Source organism: Haplochromis burtoni, unplaced genomic scaffold (assembly GCF_018398535.1).
Source record: "Haplochromis burtoni strain Fernald_Lab_line unplaced genomic scaffold, NCSU_Asbu1 Contig_533, whole genome shotgun sequence".
Lineage (NCBI taxonomy): Eukaryota > Metazoa > Chordata > Actinopteri > Cichliformes > Cichlidae > Haplochromis > Haplochromis burtoni.
Window position 1 is genome coordinate 250,999 of NW_024582894.1, and position 11,481 is coordinate 262,479.

Consider the following 11,481-nt stretch of genomic DNA (forward strand, 5'->3'; position numbering starts at 1 on the left):
GTGTCTCTTTAATTCTTGTTGTCTTTTAATTCTTGTTGTCTTGTTTTTCTTGTAGTATTTAGGAATTATACGGTTGGCAGCAGGACGAGTTGAGATAACTGAATACAATTTATTTTTAGAAGATATTGATGTTTTAACAATTGGAATTCAGCCTGTGATGAATAGTGGTAGATTGATCCAATGCTCAAGGTCATCATTTATTATTTTAAGTAGTGGAGTGAAACTGAGTCCAACCAGCATTGACAGCCAAAGGAAGGCATTGATGCCTGAGTATGTGATGTGACCTGTGCATTATGGGATTGGTAGTGTATTGTCTGCTACATTCCAACTGTGACTGTATAGGAGGAGAGAAGATTTATTTCAGTAAATTGAGTAATCAGAGATTTGGGGGGGGGGGATTCAGAAAGCTCTATCGTCTAATGCACTACCTTATGATGTTTATTTAATGTTTGCATTCCTTTGATGCAAGTGTTCTGAATGTTTTAAGAGCTGGGATACACGCAAGGCTTGCAGGTGACATCCAAGGGCCCACAGACCATCCGTAAGGCAGAGGGAGAGAGTGTGACCTTGGGATGCAGCTACAAACCAAGCCCTCGTGACACTGGGGAACTTGACATTGAATGGTCTGTGATCAGTCCAGACACCACACAGAAAGATCAAATGGTAAGAAGTAATGTGAGATCGACCCAGACAATGCTATCTATAAAATGCATACAGGATGAATTTATTAAATTGCAGTATTCAGAAGTTTAGTTATTTTATGCCATTTCAAATGTTTGGAAACATTTGGTAATATTTTGGGTCTATATACCAGTTATTTTTGAGAATATGTTCTTTGGGACAGATTGTTCCAGTTAAAAAAATCTACAGTTAAATAGTTCCACTGTTTGCTTATTATTCGTTAACTCTTTCAGATTTTATTCTTTCATGTTAAAGTTGAGTCATGCCTATATTTTCGCATGTCAATCTGACCGGCTGTAGCACTCAATAAAAAAGACTGGCATGCCCTTCACTGAAGCGCATTGAATGTTGTCTCCATTTTCCCATTAAATTATTAGTAAGTCACAAATGCATTTCCAATAATAGCATCTGAAATTGTTAGCAAATGATTTGAACACGAAGGTCCATGAAATGAAAGAGTTCAACATTTCTCACCATACTCAAACAAAGGTTCTGAATACAGCTAAGCGAGCTTATTAATGTTGCTGTTCCTGTTACTCATCACCACAGCAGATCATCTGTTTGAATCTCTTCCTGCCCTCTACAACCTTACCAGCCACTTGCAAATCTTCTCTCACCACACCCATAAACCTCCTCTTTGGCCTTTTTCTTTTCCTGTCACATGACAGCTCCCTCTTCAACATGCTTATCCCAGCATACCGGGTCTCATTCCTCTTCACATTTCCAAACCAGCTCAATCTTGCCTCTCTTACTCCATCCCGCATCTGTCAATCTCACCTGAGCTGTTGCTCTGATATACTCGCTCTTAATCCTGCTTATCATTTTCAGTCCCAATGCAAATCTTTGCAATCTTTAACTCAGCTGTCACCATCTCTGATCCACATAGGAGAGCTGTGTTAACTACCATCTTGTACACCATCCCTTTTGGTAGCCTTTTGTCATTAATCACTCTATTCACCACAAACTGCATGCACCCTAATTAGGTGTCAAAAAAACCACTTCGCAAAACAATCCTTAAATCTTTTAATCTATTCGGATTTCACATCATCTTTTTCTATTCTAAATCTCATGTGGTGCACAGTCTAAACTAATGTTCATTCAAGGAGAGTTGATGAACTCTCACTACCTTTTAATTTCACAGGAATTAGTTGTTTATCCCATTTGCCTTTTAAATTAAACAAGTCATTAGTGTTTAAGACTCGGGAGAATGTTTTTTTTATCCCCCTTTCATCTCTCCCTATGCAAAGTCGATGCAACGATTGACTAGATCTACTATGTATAATGTACCAATATTAAACACATTGTAAAATTGTGGTCTAAGTCAAAATTGAATGTGATATATTGTAGTTTAACGTATAAAGTAGTAGAGGCTTTGCTCCTAATTGTAAACTAGTAGACCTATTTATGCACATTTCCAGCTTCATGTCTTTATTCTTGTTCTTTACTAGGGGGTGGTTTTTGCATAATTCACAGTTCAAAATAATCATCATTTATCCTCTTCTGGGCTTTGGTACTGATTTTAGTTCTGTCTAAAAAAAGCAGTTTTAGTTTCTGTCTCTTTGAGCCCATTCTTCCTTTTTGCCAACTTTCTTCTGACTGCCTGACAAAGGTTTGAACAGCTGGCAGATGGAGCTGGATCTAGAACTGTGACTGAAATGATGGATATCTTTTTTGACTGACATCATACATAGCCAAGAGTAGAAAAAATGTGGAGCACATATTGCATGACTTTTGTGTGTGTGAGGGGTACTTTTAGAGGGTACTTTTACTCAGTGACCTCATCACTTTTGCCATGTTTAGTGAAAAAAAAGGAAACATCTGAAAATAAGGAACAAACAATAGGTCCTCTGTAAAGAACTTACAACCAACTAATGAGCACACAACTCTAATATCTGACCAAAAAGTGTATATAGATATGTTAATGTGTGATCAAACAATTTTTCATTTACAAGTCTTGCAAATGGGAAAAATCCTGTCATCCATATAAAACCAAAACCTGAAAGCATTAATTTTGAGTTGTTTCTCTTTTTGATGATGTGCAGATACACTACACTTGGTTCTTGGTTAAATGAGGAAAAAAAATCTAACTGCATTTCCATTTCTTACTAACTAGTTATTATGCCTTTTGGTGCTTGGCAGGTTTTGGTTTTTTTGTTTTGTTTTGTTTTTTTGCTGCTCCCTGCTGTTGCTGGAAATGAGACTGATGAGTGTTGTGAAACTGAGCCACAGTAAACGTGCTTTAAAAGTAAAACACTGAACTAAAAGAGATTTTTAGAGACCCTCTGAGGCCCAGATTTGGTGGTAATTCAACCAACCACTCATGGTACATTTAATTTAAGAAGACTGCATGTAACATTAACACCATTTCAGTCAATTGCTGAATTACGCTTATATTTGTCTTTATTTTTTCCATCAGCTTGTATCCTATACCAGTGGCACTAAGTACTTCTTTGGTAACCATGCATTTGAAAAAGAGCTCAGCTTTGCTGCTGGTGATCCCTCGATGGGTGACGCTTCACTGTCGATTGCTCTGCTGTCACCTGCTCACACCGCTACCTACCAATGTAAAGTGAAGAAAGCACCTGGAGTGGACATGCACAAGATGTCACTGATGGTAATGGGTAAGACCAGGCTTTAGGTTGCGTCTCGCTGCATTATTTATGTCCATCACCTTTCCAAAATGCAGTGTTCTTGGTGTTTAGTACTTCAGGAGGCACCTTTTCTATTCAAGACTTGTCATGTCATAGTGTGATTGAGGATGGAGAATGCTAGCGATATGGTGCAACAGAGGCAGGTGATCCTCTGCGGTGACCCCCTAAAGGGAGCAACCAAAAGAAGTAGTAGTAAGAAAAAATTATTCATCTGATGACAAGTGAGTCCCTAAATTTGTGTTAAATGGGCCGATTTGATCTAGTGCTTCAACCATTTAATCTGCAATAAAGTTTCCCTGCTTTGTTAGAACATGCATTTTACTTCTTTTTATAACGCATCACAAAACCGATCGCTTAGAACTCATCATTTTTTAGAGTCCAGTAATCAATTGCGGGATAGTGAATACTTGCATGATTGAATTACACAATCTGAAATGAACGTTCACTTACTAGCTTTCTCTGGACATCAGTCTTCATCAGTAGATGGAGTTTGCTGCAAATAGGCCGGTGTGTTTGCAATTTTACAAATGAAAATGAATGAACTGAAGGAAGATGGCTTTGTCTAAAACTAATGACACGTCACTAAGAGCCATTTGTCAGTGTACTGAATCTTAAAGTTTGCCAGTTGGGAAAAGGAACTTACTTAGTCAATCTCATCTATTTTGAAGACTGAGCAGTAACTGCGGTGGAGGACAGTCACCTCGCTGCCAGACTTACAGTTGAGTATGGTATTAAATAATGTGTCTCATAATGGAGCAGGTAATTGATGCAGTCCAACTCCCTCAGAAGTCCTGTAGAACCTACATCCAAAAGTCTAAACTGAGAGTGTACACCGTATTGTACAACTGTAGTGATGAAACATTCTTCAAAAAATACAAGTTTGCCAGCAATCTCGCAGCTAGGTCTCGGGATAGGAAGGAAATAACATCATTATTGTTTTGCAGTAATGTTTCAATTTAATAAAACATTTTTTGGGTTTAAAATGACCTGAAGAACATAATCTATCCAACCTGGGACCAAATTACCTACCTATATCTACCACAGCCTGAGTTATTTCTCCAATATTTTCCAAGAAGCATTTAAGTGTTCTAAAATTCGAGATAACATCACCTCCCTCCTCAATGAAACGTACACATTGTTAAATAAATATCCATACCACACTCTTATATGTCAGTAGATAACCCATAGCTATTTTCTTGCTGACAGCAACACAAGGCAGTCCTGAGAGCCAGCAATTCATTTTATAGATTAGACTCCTTGTGCGATCGTGTATAGCATAAGTCGTTTGAAAAAAAATATCTGGAGAAATTGGGGGACAGATTTTTGTAAATCTTCTTTCACTATCTAAATTGTGTAAATGTGCAACATGCTCAGAGTATTGTGTAACATTTTCAGTCTCACCCTAATGGGTAGCAATTTCGACCCTCTCACATCTCTTCACAACAAGATGGCATTGGTGTCTAAATTGTTCAGCCTTGCCATCATTAGCCATCAAGCTTTAACTCCATAAGGATTTGAAACATTAATTTGTCTTGGAGATGTGCTTTCTTGGGGTGATTCATAGATTTTTATAGCATATCTGAGTTGGAAAACAAAAACAAGAAAACCCTCTGTATTGTTTGTATATGTGGCAAAACTCAGTCAAAAAGGTTCCCCCTTTTTCATCCTAAAGCTATAAAGCTGTGCTGTTTTATTTCTTTTTCTTTTCCCTTTCCTTTGAAGGGGAAAGAAATAGAATGGAAATGGCAATGGAAAATTATCCATTTGTTGTATGATTTCAGCGAAGCCGTCTGTACCTAAGTGCTGGGTGGAGGGAGGGGAACTGATTGGCAATCCTGTGTCTCTGCACTGCGAGTCTGCAAAAGGCTCCACTCCTTTAAAATACACATGGAGGAGAGAAAGAGCTGGCTCGATCGCTGATGGAGCCGCACAGAGTAAGTGTGACCTCTGCTGATGTCACAATGATACTGCACATCAAAGAGAATACGTGCATGCTCGAGAGTCTATGTATGTGTATATGCATGTGTTGGAGGTTTGGAGGGGTGGGGGGCGGGTGCCTTGGGACTGAGGCACTGTATCATTTGATGCTGTGTGAGCAAAAACTCAATGAAAATCATTTTCTTTGTGAGCGTCTATTATTTGCTAACTTTGTCACCTTTTTTCCAAAAAAAAAATTTTTTTTTCATTGATTGCTTACATGACAAAACTCCTGGGTGGCAATATTTGATAATAACATAAACCCTGAAGTTTTTAAAGCAAGACTATTATAATGGTAGCATTTTACCATGTTACTTGCATTTCTCCACATTAGTTCTCACTCTACAACTAGAAACATTTCCTTGTTCTTCCCAAACATATTTACTGCAAACTACATTGATCAGTGCCTTATATAAGCAGGGAACAACAAACACATTGCTTGCATGCATACGTAATGAATATCTGCTCCAAACCTGCATACTAATGAGCTTCATGTTTTTAGTCTTTTCTCATGTAGAGATGGCAGTTTGATCAATTTTCATTTGAGCACCTTATAATGTACAGTATGTATACCCTGAATTAATCTATGCTTGTTGGCACGTGCTCATTTTCCCAGACAGTGTGACCGGAGAGCTGAAAATCAGCAACCACTCAGAGAGCTTTGCAGGGACCTACCTTTGTGAAGCAAACAATGCTGTTGGAGTAGAAAGCTGCACGCTGAACCTGAAAGCCAACAAACGTAAGAAAGCACGCTCACACAGACTGCTTGTGTTCACATGCATGACGGATGACGCACACATCAGATCATGAAAGACGTGGATGTTCGAGTTCATCCTCTTAAATCTCCTCTCTTTGTAGCTGTGCCAAAATCTCCTCTTTGCTGTGCTTTTCACACACTGTAACATTAGTGTGACGTTCCTTTTATGCTGTCTAACGATGATGGGAGAGGGACGCTTTCCTTGACAAGAAAAACATTTATTCGCTGAAAGTTTTAGCCTTCTGTTTTTCATCGCTAACTTTTTCTGGTGTTAAATCACACAAGTGTAAAGTTATGATAATTCTGCTGCCAGCAGGTCTGCAGACCCTGTTGGCTTTCTACAATGCAGATGAAACAAAGCAAAAGCTATGTCAAAAAAAATATGTGGACTAATTAAATACAAGCAGAAATGCTAACCAATTTTAAGTGAGATGCCTTAAATGAGGGCAATCTATGTACAGTAATACATCTAAACAAGACAAATATGAGGGGTATAGCAGAGCAGTCTCACAGGCAATGAATCTGTTGACAGTGAGTGCACCAGTGGGAAGTACAGTCTGTGTTACAGCCTGCCAGTACAGATGAGATCATCATTTAGTTTAAGACTCACACAACCATCTGCATCCGTTGGATCCATAGCACGAGTTTCTCTTTGGGCCTTATGATCTTTGGAGCAGGCCCCAATGCATCTCGTCAGGTCCAGAGCCCCTTGAATAAGTGCTTAGATGCTAAGCTTCGAGCAGTGAATCATTCATAGTCATTCATTTTTATTCCAAGTGCAGGCTTCTGTCCTACACAAGAAGTGTCAACCCTTAGGCTCGTGGCCCTCAACCAAGGATTTGCAGCATAATTAGTGGCATATTATGGAATAAATGCAGGTAGAAACAGTATAAAACTAGCAGTTTTTAACTGCCAGGAAATATATTATTATACATTCATGCTTTTACATCCAAGTCTCAGGAAACCTACATGTAGTTTTCATTGGACTATTGGCAATGGGGATATAATTTAAAGCACAACTGTGTTCTCCAGTAAACTTGAGATCAAAAATTTCCTGATCTGATAACAGCACTCAAAATCTGACAGGCATTGATGTCCCAGCATGATCTGACAATGTTTCAGTGTGCAATAATGAAACATCCATGATATGGCTTTGAGGTGTTTTGGGCCCATTGTCCTGCTGCAATATGAATCCTTCTCCACAAAGAGTGCCAACCACAGGCTGATGCATGCCACGTAGCATATCTCTATGAAAACTGGAGTGGTACTTCTCCTTGGTCAGGGTGAAAGTAAAATCACCCTACTATCATTCACTGTGAGCTTGATACACTGCAGTATCATTCTTTCCCCTGTTTGTCTCCTTTCACACACCTGTCTGCTAACACTACAAATCTCAAGCATCCACCATAAAATCCGGATATATTTCATCCCACACCAGGAGTTGTTTCTCCTCCTGAGAGGTGGACTGCTACTCAATGTATTGATCTTTGGATGGTGTGCTTACTTTCGGTGTGCCTGATCATGCTTTGAATACAACTGTTGCACTTTCTGCAAAGGATTCTTGAGTACCATGCACCGTCACCTTAGAAACCTTCCGCTTATCCATTATTTGCCACAGAGAGAGAGCCCTTCTGTGTTTAGAATAATAATTTGACTTGACTGTTTCTTAGCTATGCTAAAATACTGCTACAGTTAAACAGAGTCAGCAATATTCTGCTGGAAACCCAAGGGATTGCCATGTTTATAACAGGTGAGCGATGGCTGTAAGTTAATTTACTTGAAAAAGCTTCTCATGAGTATATCAAGTATATCAGCCAAGCACTTTGCATGTGTTAGTGTGTGAAAGGAGAGATGTGTTAGAAAGCATTTTGTAGAGCAGGAGTGATATGCAAGTTCAAACCATTTACTCAAGAAAATCAGAAATTCATAAACCATTTTCAAGTACAGACAGACACAGACAGAGTGAGGCCCATAAGTAATTGGATAACATCACAGTTTAGCCTCTGGTGTACAGAGGCACAGTTCAAATCAATCAAGATGTGACTGAACTGTAGACTTTCCGCTTGGAAAGGGGTTTAACAAAAGTATGACAATTAACTGTTTAGGAATTACAGTTTTTATACTTTTATTTCTTTGAAACAAGATGTTAAAACAGAACTTCAGGATGAATAATTTAATGTTTTTCATACTTACTTTGCAGCTCCAAACAGAGCTGCTGTGATAGTTGGCACCATTGTTGGTTCCCTGCTCCTCATCTTTATCTTCCTGGTCTTTGTTGTGCTTCTGTACTGGAAGTTGAGCAGCAGACGTCGCTATGAGAAGGAATTTTCCAATGACATCAGGTACAGTGCAGATGCAGCAGTGCATTTTAAGATGATGATGATGGGCAGATAACTTACTTTCCTAAACTTCAGCTTCTATTAGTGCTGAATTTTACCAGTATGCTGTGAACATTTGGATGGTACATTGTGTGATGTACGGGTTTTTTTTGTTTTTTTTAAATCAAAACCATGACACCAACGGCAGAGCTTTAACAGGCAGAGAGGCAATTAAACTGTAAGATATTAAACAACACACATCAAAGCCATTCAGATAAGAATAGAATATAAATCCCAGATATCAATTAAAACCAAACAAGAAACATGCAAATACAACAAAAGTATAGGGGGGGAAATGACATGACACTCCATGTGGTAACATATCTCTTCTCCACCAGAGCTTTTAAAAAAAAAAAAAAAAGATTCTTTTTTTTGTAATTTAAGTGTTTATCGAAGTTATGCATAAAATAAAATGTACAGTATTTGATGGCTTCCTTTGTTCTAAGACTCATAGACAGTAGTCTGGATGACCGCCATCACTTCAAGTACTTTTCCTTCACGCAGATATGAAAACAAGAGAAAGAAAAGGAACAAACAGAACACAACACACAAACAAAGAAACATGTGTACGGATAGATACAGTTTGTAACTATATACATCCAGAGACAGGGCAATCGAAAAGCCAACACACTCAGTAGCAGATGGTGACATAGCATTAGTACATGTTATTATAGAAAACAAACAAAATAAACAAACATTTAAACAACCATTGCTTCAATGATGAATATCAGCGATATCTGGCCTTATAAAACTCACATATAGCGGAGCCATTTTCCCCAGTGTTTTACAAATTTCTCATACTCAAAATTCACTAAAAAAGCAATCTTTTCCATCTTATAAATCTCAAAAGTTACATCAAAGTTACATCAGTCCAGCCTTGGCCTTTACCCAAGGATTTCTTATTTTGGAAATGGAGTCCTGTAGATTTCTATCTGCTAGAACTGCCTGCATATGCATATTAGTTATTGTTTTGCATTCAATTTCCTTCCATGCCGCTACATATGAGGGATCGCACCAGTGCAACACTGCCCTGATCATTGCTGAAGTATAGTATTTTTTTAAACATGGTAGGCCCCAGCCGCCGTACTCTTTGGGCAGTTGTAATGTTTTGTATCGTATTCTGGGTCATTTCCCTTGTCATATAAATCTAGAGATCGTTTTATCCCATTCAATAGAATCTTTTTGATTGATCTGGAGTGGGAGGGTCTGAAACAAATATAAACATCTTGGTAAAACATTAATTTTGATGGTTTCTATTCTAGAGCTTATGCTCAGACATGGGATATGATTCCATTTTGTAAGGTTGTCTTTGACTCTTTGATATAAATGGTTGTAATTTTTGTCATATAGTTTTTTTTTTTGTATCTTTAGTAAGTGTTACCCTCAGGTATTTAATTGAGTCTGTGTTTCATTTCAGTGGATGTGCTTGTTTGAGCTTTTCAGATGGACTATAATTGTAGGGAAGGGCCTCAGTTTTACTTAGATTAAATTTATATCCTGTTATTCAGCCAGTGTTTTTTAAGACAGTTCATTACCTCCGGCAGAGACTCCTCAGGTGTTTTTAGGAATAAGAGAACATCATCGGCATAGCATGCTACTTTATGTTCCACCTCATTTATTGTAACACCCACGATTTTTCTGTTTTGCCTTATATATTGGGCTAGTGGCTCAAGAAATATAGCAAAGAGAAGAGGAGACCAGGCACAGCCTTGTCTCACTCCCCTCTCCAATGTTAGAGGTTGACCATTAATCCTAAACCTTGCAGTCGGGTTATCATATAATGCAAAATGTTATGATTCAATTCCTGTTCTCCACATTCATCACTACAATGCCGATTTTTTTTCCCCAACACCTTAAATCAAGGTGTACACATGCTGACCTTATAACTTTTAAAACATACAGAACGGCAGGGGATACCACAAGTGTCTGGAGCAATTTCTCAGATCTGTCTTTGAAATATCCTCCACACTACACCATTAAATTTTTATTTATTTTTTTAAATAGCAAACTTTAATGCTCAATCTTTTGCAATTTTGTATTTGTGGTTTAGTAGCTTAGGGGACTACATATTCAATTGTGTTCTGCAGCCTTTTGTAATTATAATTTAGAGAGCTTTAATTTTGGAAGGAATGTCAGACTTCCTATTTGATATAGAGAAAGCCTGACAAAGTGCAAGGTAATGTGATTTAAAAGTACTGTTTTACTACTAAAATAAAAACAGAGAAACATGTGGAACATGGTTGCATTTTTCAAGCAAAAGCTTTTAAAATAATATTCTTTGCTTTATGGAGGATCAGTACATAAGATCACCGACTTCTGCACCCTAATTATAGCTTAGGGTAAAGACTAGAAACAAAAATTTAATTCCATTGATTGCCTTTTTTTTTGTGGCAGATCATAAATAGATAGCTATTGAAAGAAAAAAATGTTATAGCAGTGAGTACTGGTGTATATAATGTTTAAATCCCCAGTAAGCCAAACACAATTTGTCTGTAAGCACACAGATATTTTACTGAGTGAGAGAAAAATCAGGCACAGTCCACTAGATGTGGTGTGACAGCTTCTTCTTTTCTGTTCTTATATTTGAGACAGGTGGCCCAGCTTGCGCCCAGCTTTGCGAATGCCAGTTTTAAGGGGAATTTTGGTAGATGTGAATTCTTTCTAACACAAAAGGATGTATTTTAGCCCAAAGTCTGATCAAGGTTTATGTAAACATATGTGTTATTTTAGATATCACCACTGTTAGAGGTTATATTTTGTAGGTAATATACACTCCACAGAATTGCATTAAGGTTTGGACAGTCAAAACACAAAAATTGTCTTCAGCAAATCCCAAGGTCTCCAGTGGGGGTAAGATCCAGACTCCATGGTGGTAAAATCCATTTAATGAAAATAATGCTTTCTGAACCACTCATTCACAATTTCACCTCAGTGAATCCAAATTCGGGGGGGGGGGGGGGGGTGTAAAACAAACCACAACTTGACGTAGAACTGTTTTCATGGGTGACAGTCGTGCGTTTGGCCCATTTTTGCACAA

The 11,481-nt window shown here is 38.1% G+C and overlaps 1 protein-coding gene across 1 annotated transcript in view; it reads left to right on the forward strand.

Moving 5' to 3' along the window:
* Nucleotides 1–11,481, forward strand: part of vsig8a (V-set and immunoglobulin domain containing 8a) — a 20,214-nt gene that overhangs the window by 3,368 nt on the left and 5,365 nt on the right. The window contains exons 2-6 of the mRNA XM_042214225.1: nt 488–663; nt 3,098–3,302; nt 5,114–5,266; nt 5,926–6,048; nt 8,267–8,408. Of these exons, the coding sequence (XP_042070159.1) occupies nt 488–663; nt 3,098–3,302; nt 5,114–5,266; nt 5,926–6,048; nt 8,267–8,408 (799 nt within the window). The remainder of the gene's footprint in view (nt 1–487; nt 664–3,097; nt 3,303–5,113; nt 5,267–5,925; nt 6,049–8,266; nt 8,409–11,481) is intronic.